Raw genomic sequence first — 19,349 nt, 5'->3', positions numbered from 1 at the left:
TCAATCGGCCCAAACAATATAAATGAGTGCCAAATTGACAATGGAGGACGGCCCAGAAATAAATTGTGTAAAAAAATAACGTTTCTTGTTTCGTTTTTTGGGAGAGTTAGGGCAAAATATTGCAGCTTTCCTACGTTTTCATATCTCAACCCCTCCCCCTTTTTTCTTCTCTGTCATATGCACGTCGGTTCGTATAGAATTCGAGAATTTTGAAGTTGCAGAAGGAGGATAACGGAAGATTGGTGTTCGCTTCCTAGCTAGAGGATTAAAACAAGAGGTTACGTCAGTATTCTGTGCCGATCTACGCTGAAATTGAAAGGTATCTCTTTCGCTCTCCATTTCTATAATCGCCCATCACCTAATTATGTTGTGATTTTCACTCGTAGCGTAGTTTTCGATTTTCTTGTTGGCCAAATAACTCGCAACATGTAATATTGCATACTACCAGAGAAGTTGACCGGATAAAGACGCGTAATTTGGAGTTGCAAATGAAACCTACGAGAACATTCAATGAAATTAGGGTTTTCGTATCTTGGCCAATTGAATAAATTACAACATTTTTTCAAGTTTTTATATTCTCACCTGTATGCGTTGCAGCTCTAAGCTAGAGCTAGAGCTCAACAATTTCTAATATGTTGTGCTTTCTATCTGTATTATTGAAGAACAGATTGAGTTAGTTAGAGACTATATGACATTGACTTCTCAAGTGAAGATGTATTCTTCTTCATGTTTGATTTAATCCTGAATTCCTTATATGTAGAATCCAGAGAAGTGATGTGTTAGCATGGATTATGAAGCTGTTTTCCTATCTTGAAATACTTACTTTTGTTGACTTTACAATCCGTGTCATGTGATGAATTTATCATGCCCTTGTGGTAATTTTTACTGAATCTTGAATCGAATTATGTACTAGTTTGTCTGAAAAACATTTGTTATAAGATGACAGTAAAATTTTTAAGCCTAAAGTTCCTATAGGACCATGTGATCTTTGTTTTATATTTCATTCTTTTAACCTTCCATTTTGCTTGTCATGGTACTGTGCATAGTTTTCAATTTTGACGGATATATCATTTGTATGTCCAGCTATATGATATTTCGGACATACACATTAAGCAGAACATGTGTACTAATTGATATGTTTGGATGCTACACAAAGAATTCTTATCTCTGTCTTGTATGTTAATTTTATACTCTTTTGACATATTTCTCTCTAATTGGACAGAAACATTGTAAGCCCATAAAGAAACACGGAAGGTGGAAAAGTTGATAGCTAGAGATAACTTCTGAGACTACATTTCTTTTTGGGTTGAAGGGTCACCATGGCTGCTCTATTACCTGCGGATTCTTCACACCATGAAGCACATGAAGCTGGCCCTCTAAGACCTTACAATGAGATAGAAGATGGTGGCCGTTGGTATTTCTCTAGGAAAGATATTGAAGAGAATTCTCCATCTAGAAATGATGGTATTGACTTGAAAAAAGAAGCTTATCTTCGCAAGTCATACTGTACATTCTTACAAGATCTGGGAATGAGGCTTAAAGTGTAAGATCTGAAATTTTCACCTCTCTTAGATTTTTGTTTGAGTCATACCAATTTCCTTACACCTACCGCATTTTACAAATTATAATGATAGCTGGTACACAGTAGACTTTTATACTTTGTAGATTAGGTATAAATCTTGAAAATAAAAGATAAAATAATTATATTGAGATGAGTAGTGAAGAATCAAAAGGAGGGGATAGAACCCTAACTGCTAAGGTGAATACATTGGGGATGAGAGAAAGAAACTCTAACAAGAATTTTCAACTAAATCATTTCATATCTATCTTAACAACCAATATTATATTTATACTAGTCTATCAATAACTGCCACTCCCACGATATTGTAATAGCCCTAATATTCTTTCCTCTTGTATCATTACCCTCTCCTTCTCTTCGTTCGCCAACGACAATAATCGAAGGTGCCATTGAAACTCTAAACCGTCTGGTGGCTCTTCAAACCATATGAATAGCCGGAATTGATTCTTTAGGCTATCGGGTGGTTCCTCAAACCATAGAAATTATTTGCATCTCATCAACAACTTGTGACCAAAAGTTCTTCGAGACTCTCAAATGCATCAATTGTCAAAGCAAATTGAGCTATGCCTCGGTCAACATGATCACAATCATATGTATCAATTTATGTCGATTGCACTTCTAGTTCGTTAATCGCCTTTAGTGGCATCTTGTTCCCAAAACTAATTTTGGGACTTGCAAGGAAATAATCGATAATTTTGCAGTATCGCATATCTCTTCTTCAAACCCAAAATCGTCGCATTTTGTCTCGTATTCCACTTGAGTCTCCACTTTTTTTTCATCAACATTTGTTTGTTGGGCCACTTGAGGAACCGGACTTGAGGTCTTCAATCCGTAAACATAGTTATGTTCTTTCTCTAAAACATCCATCAATTGCTTAAGAGTTTCACCGTTAACATTTTTCTCTAATTGCATAATCACTTTCTGTATTGAGATCAACATTTCTTTCATTCGGTTGAGTCGTTGATCATTTCGATCTAATCTTTTATCACTTTCCTGAAATTTCAAACACATCTCTTTTAGTTCGTTTTCTGTTTCGAGTTCAGCCATTTCCACTTTCAAGAAAACTTGATGATCACTCTTTAACCTCAGCTAGCCACACCAATAATCCCAAAACAATATAATCCAGTACTTCAACAATTTAGTATCAGTAAATTTGATCTTTGGTTCCCAATTGTGCAATGAGTAAAACAATGCACTCCAACTTAATTAAGAGAGACAAATACTTTCTCTCTCTTCTCACTAGTAGCGACTTGTTTATAGTATTCCTATCCATTTGGCACTCCAACTTAATTAAGAGAGACAAATACTTTCTCTCTCTTCTCACTAGTAGCGACTTGTTTATAGTATTCCTATCCCAAATGGACTATCTGACCTTGAGAATCAACTTCTGAAATTAAATCACAACTAATGAAATCCGGTTTCGGTTGTCTATCAGATGAACCAGATTTGATGAACCAGGTAAGTTCCAGACAATCACTCACAGTTGTGTTGACGGTTGTCTCTCAGATGAACCAGGTCTATTCGTCCTTTCCTCATGCAAATCCGATGATATTCTTCCACTGCACCACTTCTTTTCCTGCTTCGTCTTCTTCACTTTGTTATTATTCTATTGCTGCTTTCTCTTCAAATTCACTGATCGATTCTTACAACATTTTTTCATTCATAGCATCATTGGTCGATTCCAATGTTTTTAATAATCGGAATACAAATTCTGCAGTATGCACAACATCTTGCTTCTCCCTCGCCTTCCAATCAAGTATCAGATTTATTTCAGAAATGAAAATCACAACAATCTGACCTTATTTATGTCATCTCTAAGATTGACGTAAATCGCTGCTAATTTGTTGGACTTATCGGCCTAAATTGCGAGATCACCGCGATTTGCGATGAGGTTGTGTTCCGTCAACAGATAACTGATCAATTGCAATCACTGTAGAATAAGTGACAATCATGAACTCCTAGGCTTCTTCCGATTCTGTTTCACATAAGTGACAATCATGAACTCCTAGGCTTCAGTTCGTTTCCAGATGGATTTCATTCCAGGTTGACGAGGGACTTCCTTTTTCCACTTCTGATCAATTGGCTAATAACTCACGGCGCCAGAATCGAGTTCTGAAACCACTGTTATAGCTAGCAGTGAAATTATGTATAAATCTTGAATATAAAAGAGTTATATTGAGATGAGGATTGAAGAATCAAAGGAAATAGATAGAACCCTAACTTTTAGGGTGAATACATCGGGGATGAGAGAAAGAAACTCTAACAAGAATTTTCTATTAAATCATTTCATATCTATTCTTAACAACCAATATTATATTTATACTAGTTATCAATAACTGCCACTCCCACCCTAGTGTAATAGCCCTAATATTCTTTCCTCTTGTATCATAAACCTGTTACTTTATCTAAAATATTCAATTAAAGGCCTTTCCTGAAAATTGTTTGGTTATGGACTTGAATTAACAATTGATATAATTTGATCAACTTTAACAATTAATATAACTTTCATTTTATACAATCTAATTGGATGTGCCTTTTTTTAGTCAAGCACTTTGATTGTTGGTCTTGTTTAGAAAATTCATTATATTTTGATTCCTGAATGTGTTTGACAACTCTATAAGGACAAATTTCAAGTTCCATTGAAGATATTTTGAATCCTCATTGTGCGTGCTCTTAATTGTATATTTTAGATAACTTGGGCTTGTATAATCTGTGTTGTTTGGATCGATTATAACTTCTTTCATTTATAAAGTTTTATGGAGTATACTTTGGTCATTAAATAATCCACTATTGTTCAAACATGAATTTTCCCCAAAAAAACCCTGACTACTAAATAACAGCGGTTAATTTTGTTGTAAAGATGTAAGCGACTGTTTCCACAAAATTAAGCCCTTATTTATGTAAATTTTGATATAAACTCTCAAGGAAATCAAATGTGTTAGTGTGGTATGATCCTTCGCACCCATGGAAATCTGATGTATTTTGGAATTAAAAAAACCTCTCTGCATTTTGTTCATATTGAATTGATATCTCTGCAATAACTTCATATAGCTTATTGGAAACAAAAAAACATAACACGCCCAAACATGCTGTCACCTTATAATCCGTGTGTTTTGTCTGTTTTCACTCATTCACCATTATCAGTATACAAAGTTTGTAACAAATAGGTCAATCACTTGACAAAGAACAGGCGATAATAAGGTTTAAGTTCCCTGAATCAATAGATAGAATAATCAAAAGGTGGTGTACATGAATGAGGAATGGAGAATTTGGTGAAGAATCACAACATCACGATTAAGAGTTGCATTGATTAGGGTTGAATAGCTTGATTTTGATTGTGTTATGTTGGGGATGGAGGTATGGTAGGCATTGTTTGATCTAGGGAAAATTGACCTAAATTACTCATTTATTTTCAACATGTGTTAATTTTGATATTTTTGAGAGTTCTAACAAAATCAAAACTAAAACCAGAAACAAAAGTGACTACTTAATCTTGTATGGGAGGCATTGTTTTATTTAGGGAAATCAACCTAAGTTGCAGACATATTCGCAATATGAGTTAACTTTGACATATTTGAGAGTTCTAACAAAATTGAAAATTAAAACCAGAAACAAAAGTGACTACTTAATCTTGCATTGGAGCCTAATCACTTGTCTCACATGTATTATTATACTCTAGCCTTGTGCCCGATTTTCTTCAGAAAGTTTTTCCATAATTAATAAAGAACTTGTACACCTGAATTTTAGATACGACATCTGTGCCCATAAACTTCTTATTACAACTAATGTTATCCCATGGTAGAGAACTTCAGAAGCACCCTAGAATAGAGGTTTATATTCATGACTCCTTTGATACCAATTTATAGCAGCCTAGATCAATGTAGTTAGTTGCGTTACACCTAAATGTCTGATTCCCTTTACGTGGGCAGATGCCAATAATTAATTAATTTTTAAGTATAAAACTGGAAACCCCTCATTATTCTTCAATTTATTTGATTGATTATAGTGCTGACTGCTGAGGCATGTTATTCTTAACACCCTAAAATCTGATTTAAACTAGTGATTGAGGTTGGTGGGTGTTCATCTTTTAAGGGAACTGTTTATTGTTATTCACAAAAGTTTTTTCGTTTATTATTCAATTCATTATGTCTCTAAGTTGTCTATTCCTGGATGCAGGCCTCAGGTTACAATTGCCACATCCATAGTATTCTGTCACCGTTTCTTTCATCGACAATCCCATGCTAAGAACGATAGGAGAGTAAGTAACTAATTCTTTACCTGTTTTTCTAAATCCTATTCTGTGTTTAAAGCTTGCCTAAAGCATCTTTATTTGGAAAGTCTTGCCGATACCATACTAGTTAATTTGGAAAGTAAGATAGTTATGACCTTATCCAAGATATGAGTAGTTACACTAAATTATTATTTGCAGACCATTGCTACAGTTTGCATGTTTCTTGCTGGGAAGGTTGAAGAAACTCCGCGTCCTCTTAAAGATGTGATTATTGTTTCTTATGAAATTATTCATAAGAAGGATTCTGCTGCTGCGCAGAGGATCAAGCAGAAGGTATTGAATTTTCTTTTATAATTTTGTATCTATGTACTTTCTCAGATGCTTTGATTTTTAGAAGTAAGAAGCAAGATATAAGTAGTAACTCTCACATTTTCTTTTCCTAATGGGTGACTATGGGCTTAGGATTTAATATTATTGTAAATTATACAGGAGGTATATGAACAGCAAAAAGAGCTAATTTTGGTGGGGGAGAGGTCTCTGCTAATAACCCTTGCTTTTGACCTAAATATGCAGCATCCTTATAAGCCTCTTGTTGATGCAATAAAGAAATTTAAGGTTGCTCAAAATGCTCTAGCTCAAGTAGCCTGGAATTTCGTCAACGATGGGTATGAATGATTTCATGGCTTATTCAAAGCCTTTTATGAAAAAATATGGAATCATTTTCCATGTTCCTAGTCTGGTTTTGACGGAGCCGAATGCAGGCTGCGGACATCCCTTTGCTTGCAATTTATGCCCCACCACATTGCCGCAGGTGCCATTTTCCTAGCTGCCAAGTTCCTCAAGGTTAAGCTCCCATCAGATGGGGACAAGGTCTGGTGGCAGGAGTTTGATGTCAACCCACGCCAGTTGGAGGGTTGGTTCTTACCCTTTTTTGGGGGGTGGAAATATTTTCGGCTCACATTGCCTTAAATAATACTGCTCTGCAAATTCTGCTGAATAATTGTCTCTACTTGCCGTGTGTTCATTTAGGTTTTGATTTGCTATAGAGCTTTCATATATGTTAAAACACAAAATGCTGCTTCCAAATGTGTGAAATGTGTTCAGCCTGGTTTGATATTAGGGGCTATTTGTAAAACACAAAGTGCTGCTTCTAGTTATTTGAATAATCTAGGCTATTAGGGGTTATATGAGTAAAAAGATTTTAGGAGTATAAATATCTAATGATATATATATATATATATATATATATATATATATATATTTTTATATGTATTAAAATATAGTGAATTTTGGTTGAGGTGATTGATGATTGGATTAGTGGCTTATCCGAAAACAATCCTAAATAACCCACATCAACCAAGGTCTAGGTCAACTGGTTGAGCCCATACAAATGCAAATTGATTGCATACTTGTCATTATATTTTCTGCATCTCTCTTGATTCCATTTTGTCATTTTTTTATCCCATTTAACTTAGACTTGACTCTATTTTTTCATACTCTTGCAGAAGTTAGCAATCAAATGTTGGAACTATATGAACAGAATAGAGTAGCACCATCTCAAGCAAGTGAAGCCGAAGGAAGTGCTTCAGCCGGGGTCAGTAATAAGGTTCCTTCAAAACTTCCTACTGCCACTGAAGAACATGCTGCCTCACCTCAGACTGCAGCAGCCCCATCCAAACCTGGGGGATCTTTGAAACCGTCTTCATCTCGATCTGGACCTGACCACCCTATATCTGATAATACCACGTCTTTGAAAACGAACCAGAATCCGGAAAATGATTATGACAGCACAGAGCTAAAGAGTCTTTCTGACCAAAAGGGAGATGGTGAAGTTATTAACAACCATTATGAATCAGGACAGCCCCATAAAGACGAAAGTTTTGGTGAAGGTCTGGATGGGAGAAATGAACAACCGGTCAATGTTGATAGTGTTGCTGTTGGCCGGTCCCCTCAAGAAGCTATTAAGAAGATAGACAAAGACAAGGTAAAGGCAGCTCTTGAGAAACGAAGGAAGTCAAGGGTCGATGTTAGCCAGAAAACAGATTTGATGAACGATGATGATCTGATCGAGCGTGAGCTTGAAGAAGGCATTGAATTGCCGACCGAGAAAAGGCATGATGAAAATTTCGAAGATTATAATAGGTCAACAAGCAGCAACCGGAAGAGGAAGTCTAGAAGCCCTAATGATGAGCAACAACAGTATAATAGACATGAAAGGAGTGGTAGTAGTAGTAGTGGTGGTCAGAAGAAGAGGCACTTGCATGAAAATCACTTCTAAAGGTTCTTCTTCTAATGATCCAATGCTTGTTGAATGAATTATTTGTTTTAAAAAAGAAAGAAAAAGAAAACACTTCCAAGAATATTTCCCTTTTAATACTTTATTTGTAATTTGTATTCTTCCACTTATTTCACAGGATTTTGTAAAATAGATTAATATTTTCATCTTTATTTGTCTTCCTTAAACAATGCTGCTTATATTTTGAGAAACAAGACATTGAATATTTTATAACACAACCTAATTTTAAGACATAATAATAGTCTTCTCATGCCCTCTTTTTTCAAAAATAAAAAAGAATGTACTTCATTTATATAGTTTGTGCAAGATGTGTTCATCTTTGAGAACCTATACAATGAATCATCCACTTTAAAAAAAGATTTGCATACATCCACTTTGTGCAAAATAATGCCATTGTTGTTTGTTGAGTTCTTCTCTCCACCAGTATAAGATTTTCAAAATCTAAAGCTAGGCTCTACATCCATGGCCCAAGCAAATTTAGCCAAAAGTGACTTGTTAAATATCTGCAGATAATAATAATAATATTATAAATTAATCAATACCAATTATGTAAAGAACGAAATATTAAAGTAAGATAGGCACCACCTTCTCTATAGGAACTTCATGCCTTTTACACCAGGCAACACTGATCCTTGGATCAAGGTAGTTGATCTTAGAGGTCCCTAATGCAACAGTTTTCAAATCCTCTTTAGTCTCTTTGTCCCGTTCCATTTTCTCAATCTTCGCTGTTGTTTGAGCTATTTTTTTCTCTAGTCTGCAACTTACATAAGTTATATATATCTTTTAAGCAAAGTCTAAAAAGTTTAACGTCAAGAGGATTGAGAGAAATTACGCTTCTGGATTCAAGTTCCTTTTTGGTTTTCCATCATCATTCTTCAATGGGGGTTTCCCTTTCTTCGCTCGAGATAAATCTGTTTTAAGCTCTTCAATAACACCCTACACAATATGTACAGAAACTTAAAATAATTTGCATACCAAACGAAACGAAAAAAAGTAAGACTATAATCTGGGATAACGTTAAAGGAAAATCTTATAAGACTTTGATGATTTTCGATTGCACACCAATTTTGAAATAGCCTCATTATCTTACCTTTAATTCATCTATCTTCTCATTCAGCCTAGACATTTGTGTAGAATGTGACTTGGAAACAGTACGTTGATGATTACAAATAATTGCAACCTACAACATCACCATCAAGAGAGGATGTGAATACGCGAAGAACTAAAAGGAAGATGTTAAATGTTATATAGTAACACTAATGGCTGGCTTACCTCTTTATTTGCATGCTGATAAACCACCACCTTTACAGCAAGATCACCATCAGTGGTTTCCCTGCTTAACTGCCATGGGTCGGGTTTTAATATCATGTTCATATACAAAAGAGAAGAATGCAGGACAGAAATGTTATTAATCCAAACCTCTTCTTACCATATCATCTAATGTTATAGAGGCATTATATGTACGGAAAACTTTGGCGGTGAGTCCAGGCATGAGCTCCTTGAGATGAGCATTCAATTTACTGGTATCCAGCTTGTCAAAAAGATCATCACCGTCCTTTTTCCCTGCACAAAAAAAGGTTATCTCTTTAACATTTCTCACCAACTATTAGAGAAACGTGAAAGATGTTAGCAGTACTACTAACCGGAGCGGAATTGTTGAATCGCCTTGAATACTAAATGTTCCACTTCAACCTCATTTTGATATCTTATTGAATCTTTACCAAGAAAGTCAAACTGAAAACAACAGGAATAAGTGGACGCATGCATGTTATTTAGGCTTTCAGTAATCAAATCATTAACTAAAATATCCTTACTTAATTTTTGTATAACATTTTAAAATATTAACTTACAAAAGATATTTTAATCATTTATCCCATATAATCCACTTTTTTCAAACAAGATTTTATTATTTTTTTTTTCAGAAAAACTACATCAAACAAGCTCTTAGTTTTCAGCAAGTTCAAAAATAGCAGATGCAGCTCTCACTCATATTCCCTTCCAACATATTTTTTTCTCAAATAAACAAATAAAGACGTCAAATCCTTCTCTTCGGCACAAAATCAATATACCTTCAAGATATTTGGAGGCTTTGGTTCAACATTTTCTACTTTCAATGTGCAGCAACCAACAGTGTCGGCTTCATCATCATCCTGCAAGTGGATATCCATAAATTGACATTATGTCTTGGATTTAATTAACAAGATGGGGATGGATATGTAATAGGTATAAACAATAGATATAAACTTTGAATTCATAGAAGAGTATTCCAAGCTTGTAGGACATTAAGATGCATTATACCTTCTCATTGCCTGCCCTGAGAGCCAGTTTATCAATGAGATAGGTAGCAACTGCTATTTGACGCTTTGTGACATCTTTACTGGTGAAGTCCTTGGTGTAGGCGGTTCTGATCCCTTGTATGTAATCCTGCACTTAAAAAACATCAGTTGTGCCCACTTGAAACGGTTGTAGTAAGATATGGTGGAACTGGATACACTTTAATAAAATATGCGAGACCTGTAAGTGGAAATTTGAGAAACAAAAAGAAATAAAGCTTCCCAATTTTTTCTTTCAAATAGGCTTAGGAGTAGGAGTTTTGCTACAGAGAACTCAATATTAAATAATTAATTGACATTCTCAACAAAATTATTTACAAGAATATTTAGAGAACCTTCAGTAGCCTTGCTTTCTCATATTTCTCCTTGTCACTTTGCCCTTTTAAGGAGCTGCTGGCAGCCAAAAAGACATATTTAAATTCCTTTGGATTGATAGGATCATTCCAGTAGGCTAGCCATGTGACTGTATTGTCATGCCTAATCTCTTTCCAGCTGCATGGCACAAAAATATGGATCAATAAAAGAGAAGACATGTTACACAAGAGCTTCATCTCGTCAATTGAAACTGCGAGTACCTTTGACCAGGGATGGGGCATTCTGGAATGGGCGCCTCCTTCCCCATATTTATGGTGATGTCACTTGGCCAAATGCGTTTTTTCAGCTTACCCATCTAGATTACAAAATGCACATGTTACTACAAAGATAATGACCATATATATAATGCCCATTCCAATGGTAACTACCAATAGATCAATTATCTTCAGTAGAAAGAATCAATAAAACCTTTGGATGCTCTCCACGGCCTCTGAATAATCCAGGTGGTTCAACCCTGAAGTTCCCAACCTACAATAGGAAATAAGATCTGAATCTGCATTGAAAACTTTGACAAGAGCAATTTGCAAAGAATACCCACAATCATGAATATTCAGTAGTGTTTGACCATGATGATAGAAAATTTGATAACTGCATGTAGTGATTGTAACCATTAATAACTGTGCTAGAAGCAAGGGTGTCTTCATCAATACAAAAACTTGGGGAATGTTTATGCCTATTGTAGACGCACTATGTTTATTCAACTCAAGATTTGATACTAAGCTTACTATGTTTATTCAACTCAAGATTTGATACTAAGCTTACTTCACTTCGACCTCTGAAATTAATCTTTTCAGGCATCTTGGAAAAACAAATTGCAAAGAGAGGTTGAAGAGATAAGAACTTCAACAAAATTGATCCCGCCCTAGATAAACTTGCAGAAATAAGAGCTCATGAGCTATTTTTTTAAGGGTATACATGGACCATGAATCCTGGAAAAAAATAATTGGAGACCCAAATGGCAAATTCATATCTTACGAAAACAAGATGAAAAAACCTTTTCTTTGACACCATCAACAATAGCCCACATATACTTCTCCTCCTGAATTAATTTCTCCTCTTTCAATGCCTTCTTTTCCTGCATGAGAAACATCTTTAGGAAAAAGAGAGAGAAGTAAATAAAAAAAATGCAATACAGTTCTTTCATGGAGCAGAACAAATAAGATAGTTGGAGAAAAAGCAAGAAGACAAACGAACATTGGAGTCACGGTTCAAGTTTATGATACACAATAATATGGAGGTTTAGTTGCAGATGATAAGTGAGTATGATTAACATGGTACCAGGTAATGAGACAAACTGAAAAGCCATTACATGTCATACTAGCACCAGCATGTGATCTGAACATGTTATTAGCCTACACAGAAGTAGTGATTGCAACTGTGATTGCTATTACCCTCACTTGTATGTTGACATGCGTATGGGCTTTATATTAGATCAAAATCAGAATCGGTAGCTCAAGCAAGCAATTTGCCTACATCCAAATAGGCCAAGCTGTTGCAATTGAATTACATACTCAACAGAAAGGAAATAAATAATCCTTGTCAAGGACTGACACGGATTTTGGAGGAGCAGTTTAAAAGCTAGATTTGGAATATAACCATAGATAGGTATTGCCACAAAAAACAATCAACTTGCCTCTGTGGTCATTTGTTTTTTCTTCTCCTTCTCCCTTTGATGCCACTCATATATGGGGGTGAAATCACAGTCTTCCAAATTCTGAATTACATGTTTTTTCCCAAGGATTTTTCTCCAGTCATTCATAAAATTTTCTTTGAATTGAGATTTGTTCATGTAATCAGTATCCAACATCACCGCAAACATTGTAGCCACCTGTAAAAAAAACAGAAACTAAGAGCAATTGGAAACCTCTGGAAAAAAGAAACAAATATACACATGAACATACACATGTATTTTCCAACATATCTACATCTCTGTATCAATCAGTTAAAACACACACACACTCATACACACATATGCATAAAAAGAGAGAGGACCTCTTCTGCTTCTGATGTCAAATCAACAGGTTTTCCCTTATAGAGCATTTTAACCCCATGAGGTTTGTATGGAGGTGGGAAGATGACACCATTGTGAGACAAGGTAGTCCACTTTTGTCCTTCACCAGAGCTAGGCTCCATCTTTGTTGACTTCAAATACTTTGAGTTTTTCACAACTTTCTGAATCTTTTTACCTTTCTTGAAATTGGTTGTCTGTACCTTTGTCACTTTCTTTTTTGTTGATGATGATTTATTACTGGATGTTGACACCTTCTTTATCCGCTGGGAAATAGGAACAGAATCATCCTCCTCTTTGTCAAGCATTGGTGCTTTAACAGGAGCTTGTGGATGTGAATCAACGAGCTTAGGCTTTTTAGGATATTGTTGACTTGAAGATTTGGCTTCATCTAGCTCTCTCTTAATTGCAGGGGTGGCAGGTTTTTTAACTAGGTTATCTTTTTTAGTTGACCCATTTTGTTGAACCTTTGATAGCACGGGTTTATTATCATTGGACTCAATAAGCTTGCTACTGGATGCTCCAGTATTTGACTTTGTTTTAAGACTTGATGACAAAAGAACTTCAACATTCGAATCTTCATTTTTTTCTTTTGGGAGAGAGGCAACACTAGAAGAATGTGGCTTCTTGATAGGATTTACTGAACTCCTCGCTGTGATTCCAGACATTCTGGAACCCAGAGGTTTGTCATCTTCTGAGTCACTTTCTAACTGCTCTCTTTTAACAGATGTAGTTCTATTCTGCTGAGATGATGGTTTTGATTGCACAGAAGCTGAATTAGACTGTTTACAACTTGCAAGTGGTTTTACAGGTGGTGTCTTGATAGAAGAATTTGGAAGTTTCTGGCTAGCTAGAGGAGATCTCAATGGTGATGCTTGAACCGTCTTACCCTTTTGAGCATCTGAGTTTTGTCCGTTCGAAGAATGCACTTGAGAACCCTGCTTCACAGGCTGAAGATCATCCTTTTGCGATGATGACTTTTTAATCCCTGAGTTTGAGTAGTTGTTCTTTGAAGTTGCACTACGCTTGAAAACAATTGGGGCATCGTCGTAATCATCATCAAAATCACCCATCGTCTCTATCTCTTCCAATCTTTAACAATCATTCTACAATTCCATGTAAATTACAATTATCTCTGCAAAATCATATCCAATCAAAAATGTTAGGAATTCTTGAATGTGACCAAATTATGTTACCACATTTTAGACTAAGACACAGAACTAAACCATACATAAAAGTTACAAGATGTATATCATTTAAAGGAATCATTCTTAATCAAGGGGTAGCAGATCTTTACTTATGGTATCCATTTGAAACTATGATTGTAACTCATAGACAGACAATATACAGACCTGAAGAAATATACTTTCGAATGAAACACAGAAAACCTGGCATGTGGTGAAGAATTTAGAGAGATATGATGGTGTTCAGTAGGTCAGATGGTGAGGAGTTGACAGAAGGCACAAAAAATCCAACTTCTTTGAGCTGTTAGTTAGGGTTTCCTTCTGGACAGTGGAATTTTTTGCCTTAGGATTTTTAAAACAAGGAGCCATAGTAATATTTTCATTCTTTAACTCCACCTGACTATGATTAATGGTAAATTCTAAACTACAACTATGATATTCGGCCGATACACCATCGCATAAAAAGTGGTTAGGGTAGTAGAAAATTTTGAAGGCAAAAATTGATCCAAAATAAAACAAGATAATCTGGGCAGTCTCTAAATAAACAAAATCACTTCTAGCCAATATAATTTAAAGCACTCAATCAATGGTTAAGCAGACTATACTATGGCTTCCAAGGGCTATGGTGATGTAGACATCATTCTTGCATTTCCCTTGGATGAACTTTTAGAAAACCAACAAATGCACTTTCAATAAAAAAAATTATTATTTATCTAAGTCTTTCAATGAGTTTTTTTGCACCTTGCAAGCCTGTTACTTCAAGACTTACCTTAACAGGAAATAATGTACCACATTGATGTTCAAAAAATTCCTGCATTGGAACGTGTTCTAAGTACTTAGTAAATAACAACTTAAGAAGATTCAGTAAGCTTCATAAATAGTTCTTCCATTGTTAATAAACGTGTACAAGAGTGCTCTGTTTTGCTTTAAGTTCATTTCTATACAGTTAAACCTCAAACAGATAATTCACGCCATGTTCATGCAACTAATAGATAATTTTAAATGGCCATGGAAATAGATAGAGTCAAAAACCTTTATTTTTATTTTTTCTAAGGTCCATAAGATCGAACTGCAGAAAATGAATGGCCGAATTAAATAGTTGAAGGCCAGAACCCAAATCGTCGTAAGGCAGCAGCTGCTGATAGGAGAATCTGAGAGTAAGCAGTATGATGATGAAATCAAACAATTTGTAGCTGGGAGACAGAAACCCTAATCTGTAGCTTCTAGAGCGAGAGAAACTGACAACATTGTCCAGAAGAAACGATCACATGGAGCTGGAATTTTCAAGCCCTAATCTGTTATCTTCCAGTGAAGACTTGACGACGGCAGGCAGAATAACGTCAAGCGGTCTGTGCTGTTCGGTCCGATCGATTTCTGATTATATGACCAAACCGGACCGAGTTTTGACTAATATTAAATCAAGATAATTACTGTAAAAATAAATTAGAATCATAATGCTAATCAAATTAAAAAAAAAAAATCTCATTTCAATATATTACAAATACTGTCTTACAAATAGAATAAGAAAATCACCCTTACAATTTTCCCTTACAATTTTAAGAGCACGGAAAATGGAATATTCTGGTTTATCGATAACAAGACCTTCAACCGTTTTAATGGAATATTCTGATTTATCAATAACAAGACCTTCAACCGTTTTAACTACCACTCGTCACCTTTTAGACTGGTTAATTGAGGTACCCTATTGGATTATTTTATATATGAACGATACAATTTCAATGCCAAAAAAATAGTAAGTTAATAAACATTGAGAATACCAGTTTCATAACTAGATCCTAAAAAAACTATTTAAATTACACAAACATTTTTCAATGCAAGAGCACTTATGTCTATTATACTAAGAATCAAAACATAGAAATAAGTTAAACATGTACAATAATGTTCCCCTGAAATAAACCCTGGTAAAAAAAACATGTACACTAATGTTGGGGGAAAAGACTACTACTCATTATTGACATTATTTCAAAATAGACTTGTCTTTGAGCTTCCACCTGTAAGTAAAGTGAAAAAAGGGTCCTCTTCTTCGTCAGGTTTGTTCTCAGTCCTCTTGAGCTGGAAATCGTCCGAAGCATTTTTTGACGGTGGTGGTTTTTGTATAGACAAAAATGCAACTTTACTTTTGTGCCCATGTTGGAGCTTTTGACGCTTTGGATCGGGCTGAGAAGAAGTGCTTGAATCAATGACCAAACTGGCACTAACTGGGTTGTTTTCATGTTTGGCAATGGAAGCACTTGATGGATCATCACTGTCCAAAGATTCATCATCTGCAACATGAGTTGAATTTTATTTTATTTTTTCAAAGATTCATCCCATAGCAGCATTGCAGCACGCCTTTAAATTCTTACTTAGACAGAAGAAAGTACTGACAAAATAATTATTTTACCTCCAAGAAAAGCTTCAATGCTGTGATATTGTATTCCTGGCAATGCTGCTGACGGATCATTATTCTCTTCAGCTCTACTACTTTCACCTTTTTTTACATTCTCATGTAAAACAAACTTATCTTTTTCCCATACACACACTAATGATATAGTGTCATTGTTAACAGGGTAATATTCTCTAAACACCTGCAAGTTTCAATGGAGGTTATAACCGAGGGTCAAAGCAAATATATATTTACCACAAGGTTGGGTGATGATTTCCTGATGTAGACACACCTCACATCCCTTTTCAGTTATTTTTATTGATTGTTTCGTCTGGGAGAGGGACGATACAATGTTGAACACAGTTACAACATCTAGTAGTATCTGCACACAAAGAATGAAAGGAAGGTGGTGCATCCATCAAATGATGATGACATACTGGATTTGATGAAAAAACTCAAGCTAAATTTCAACAAGAATAAAATGACTGATGCTTACCTGCTGGACAAGAACTCTTATACGAGCCAGCAACGCAATGACCGTGAGAGAAAACGCCATAAAAAAAGATCGTGCCAATAAAATAGATATTTCTCTGTGACGGTTAAAGGGAACAATCCAATACAATCTCAATTAACACCAGAAAGGATATTCTTAGACAACTATCCAAGAAAACCGCATCTTATGAACTCAATTCCCACACAAGAATCATAAAATAAACAGAACAATACAGAATGAAAATCATAATAAAATTTTCCATCATAAGGGATACGTAGCTGCCTTCAACATCGGCTCAACTATCTGTTACAACAGAAATAGACAAGACATAGAAAAAACAAATCAATTCAGATAATAGATATCCAATATTATAAGGCAGTATAGAGCTATCATTTCATTCAAAACACTTGCTGTAATAAGCCTGCATACAAACAATACATCTCTGTTTGATGCATTGAACTTCATTGATAGTGTCTCTTTGGTTTCAATATGCAAATTAAAACGAGCTTTTGATAGTCCACCCACCATTTCTCCTCTCTTAAAATGTGAAAATTGGATATAGGATTACATAAGGCAGCAACATACCTGTGACAGTAATCTTGCAATACCCACAAGTCTTTCCAAAAAAGTTGGTTTGGAGCCATCACTTCTCTTCAAACTGAGAAAATATTACAATGGCATTGAGAATTCATAACCAACTATTATGCTCTTTTTTTTTATCTAGTTACATGAATGTATGATAGACCATATTGCAAATAAAAGATTCAAGCTAAAAGGGAATAGATAGCTATACCTCTCTAGAAGCTGTACTTTTTGTCTGGGTCTTGCTCCCGTGATAATGTTAATTGAGGAGCTTAATATCTCCTCCAACTGAGCTGATTGTAGAAGCTTCAAATCTCTTTTTACCTAAACAAACAAGCATACCCACAATGAAAAAGATGAACAATTGAGCATAAATAGTTACAAAGATAAGAAACCTACCTTTAGCAGGTATTGAAAATAAGCACATCGACGATGTTGATTCTTGTTCTTGTATGTAATCCTGTTGAGTATACCATATTCTGCTTTAAGTTGTACAAGAAAAGACTTTAACCTCCCTTCAACGACTTCAATTGATGAATCCATCTTCTATCTCGACTAAATAAGGAGGGAGGAAGGAAGACAACACAATTCAGGTGCAGTCTGTGCAAATCGAGCCGCCGTCGAATCTCCTGCGCCTGCTCCTCGCCGTCGTCTGAAGAACAGGGGGAAAGAAATAAAACGAAATAGTAAGAAGAGGGTTTAAATTTTGGATGAATTACGATTATACCCTGGAAATAACTTGCGTTGAGATTTTCACTAATACCCCTCAAATCGAAAAGCATACAAAATATATCCATTAACTTTGTGCCATGTATTGCAATTGTCCTTTCATTAATTGGATAAATTAAATTTAGGACTTAAAGTATCAAGAGATATTTAAAAAGGACCTTAAACAATAAATTACCTAAAAATATTTTTTCGATGGATCAAAATGGGACCTAAAGTTTCTCATAATTTAGTAATAAAATTGCAAAGTGCTGGATGTTTTTAAATTTATACAACATAAACAAACACAATGCCCCATACCTAGATTCGAAGAGGTCCTACACTTTTTAGCCCCCAATTTTTAAGATATATATAATATTATATATTATAAATGTCTATTTTATTATATAATATAATATTTTATTTATTTATTTCATATAATAATATATTATTTTTCTCTTTCTATATTATATAATAATATATGACTTATTATAATAATATACTAATTTTCTCTTTTCTTGGTGTATTGTTGTAAGCATTTTATTATTTTTTTATAATATTTTTTATCATTAATATTAAACTTATTTTTTTTTTATCTATCTCTATTCTAAACCTTTTATATAACTACTTTTTGATATATCTTTAAGTTTACAAAGAAAAATTATAAAAATTATATTTGAGGTTATATTTTAATACCTTTAAATTATAATAATGATTATGTTTGAGTAATTTTGAGTAATTTGAAAAATAGAAAAATTCTTTAAATTTTTATTCAATAGAAAATTAAATATGTTAGTGAAAGCAATTGTTGAAGAATTGTACGTGCTATTAAAAAAAAATTAAAACACAACCAATAAAAATCAATGTGATGCAGTATTTAAAAAGCTTAGCCTAGATAATTAAAAAATTGATATTCTTAATGATATCAATTGAAAAAAATGTTTAAAATTTTGTTTCAAAAATTGAAAATATTATGGTATATATATTTTTCGTTTACAACTTATTATATTAATATTTTGAAATATTTTTTATAATAATTAATATTGTTATATATTTAATATGATTTTAATAAATATATAATTATTATATTTATTTTAATTTTATGGGGTTACAAAAATATAATTTATATGTGTCTCCCAACTCCCCATACTCTTATATTTTTTTTAAATATAACTTA

The 19,349-nt window shown here is 34.3% G+C and overlaps 3 protein-coding genes across 3 annotated transcripts; 1 reads left to right on the top strand and 2 right to left on the bottom strand.

Moving 5' to 3' along the window:
- The first annotated feature begins 144 nt into the window (after positions 1-144).
- LOC124914595 (cyclin-T1-3-like) lies at positions 145-8,291 on the top strand. Its single transcript, XM_047455179.1, has 7 exons — positions 145-319; positions 1,223-1,543; positions 5,756-5,837; positions 6,009-6,143; positions 6,300-6,475; positions 6,572-6,723; positions 7,316-8,291. The coding sequence occupies exons 2-7, from the start codon at positions 1,320-1,322 to the stop codon at positions 8,086-8,088; spliced, it is 1,542 nt and encodes a 513-aa protein (XP_047311135.1). The 5' UTR covers positions 145-319; positions 1,223-1,319; the 3' UTR covers positions 8,089-8,291.
- LOC124914594 (DNA topoisomerase 1 alpha-like) lies at positions 8,288-15,348 on the bottom strand. The gene is made up of 16 exons (XM_047455177.1): positions 15,039-15,348; positions 12,807-13,957; positions 12,448-12,642; positions 11,809-11,889; positions 11,223-11,282; positions 11,015-11,109; positions 10,775-10,931; positions 10,405-10,530; positions 10,176-10,256; positions 9,750-9,840; positions 9,536-9,669; positions 9,379-9,447; positions 9,197-9,286; positions 8,939-9,042; positions 8,692-8,860; positions 8,288-8,609 (listed from the first exon to the last, which is right to left on the bottom strand). The coding sequence occupies exons 2-16, from the start codon at positions 13,893-13,895 to the stop codon at positions 8,541-8,543; spliced, it is 2,610 nt and encodes an 869-aa protein (XP_047311133.1). The 5' UTR covers positions 13,896-13,957; positions 15,039-15,348; the 3' UTR covers positions 8,288-8,540.
- A 466-nt stretch (positions 15,349-15,814) lies between these two features.
- On the bottom strand, positions 15,815-18,133 carry LOC124914854. The gene is made up of 8 exons (XM_047455472.1): positions 17,867-18,133; positions 17,679-17,791; positions 17,471-17,543; positions 17,160-17,188; positions 16,889-16,982; positions 16,685-16,774; positions 16,411-16,594; positions 15,815-16,291 (listed from the first exon to the last, which is right to left on the bottom strand). The coding sequence occupies exons 1-8, from the start codon at positions 18,008-18,010 to the stop codon at positions 15,990-15,992; spliced, it is 1,029 nt and encodes a 342-aa protein (XP_047311428.1). The 5' UTR covers positions 18,011-18,133; the 3' UTR covers positions 15,815-15,989.
- Positions 18,134-19,349: the final 1,216 nt, after the last annotated feature.

This window comes from Impatiens glandulifera, chromosome 9 (assembly GCF_907164915.1).
Source record: "Impatiens glandulifera chromosome 9, dImpGla2.1, whole genome shotgun sequence".
Taxonomy (NCBI): Eukaryota; Viridiplantae; Streptophyta; class Magnoliopsida; order Ericales; family Balsaminaceae; genus Impatiens; species Impatiens glandulifera.
The sequence above is the reverse complement of the archived record's forward strand: the minus strand, read 5'-3'. Positions and strand labels throughout refer to the sequence as shown.

What these genes read in the sequence shown, in the direction of transcription:
- LOC124914854 (XM_047455472.1), bottom strand. Translation starts at nt 18,010, where the DNA reads ATGGATTCATCAATTGAAGTCGTTGAAGGGAGGTTAAAGTCTTTTCTT. An exon ending in TTGCAAGATTACTGTCACAG is followed by an intron (nt 17,189 to 17,470) that starts GTATGTTGCTGC and finishes CTGTTGTAACAG; the next exon opens with ATAGTTGAGCCGATGTTGAA. An exon ending in CATTGAAGCTTTTCTTGGAG is followed by an intron (nt 16,292 to 16,410) that starts GTAAAATAATTA and finishes CTCATGTTGCAG; the next exon opens with ATGATGAATCTTTGGACAGT.
- LOC124914594 (XM_047455177.1), bottom strand. Translation starts at nt 13,895, where the DNA reads ATGGGTGATTTTGATGATGATTACGACGATGCCCCAATTGTTTTCAAG. An exon ending in AGCCTCCAAATATCTTGAAG is followed by an intron (nt 9,841 to 10,175) that starts GTATATTGATTT and finishes TGTTGTTTTCAG; the next exon opens with TTTGACTTTCTTGGTAAAGA. An exon ending in GATTCAACAATTCCGCTCCG is followed by an intron (nt 9,670 to 9,749) that starts GTTAGTAGTACT and finishes TTTTTTGTGCAG; the next exon opens with GGAAAAAGGACGGTGATGAT.
- LOC124914595 (XM_047455179.1), top strand. Translation starts at nt 1,320, where the DNA reads ATGGCTGCTCTATTACCTGCGGATTCTTCACACCATGAAGCACATGAA. An exon ending in CTGGGAATGAGGCTTAAAGT is followed by an intron (nt 1,544 to 5,755) that starts GTAAGATCTGAA and finishes TCCTGGATGCAG; the next exon opens with GCCTCAGGTTACAATTGCCA. An exon ending in CGCAGAGGATCAAGCAGAAG is followed by an intron (nt 6,144 to 6,299) that starts GTATTGAATTTT and finishes TAAATTATACAG; the next exon opens with GAGGTATATGAACAGCAAAA.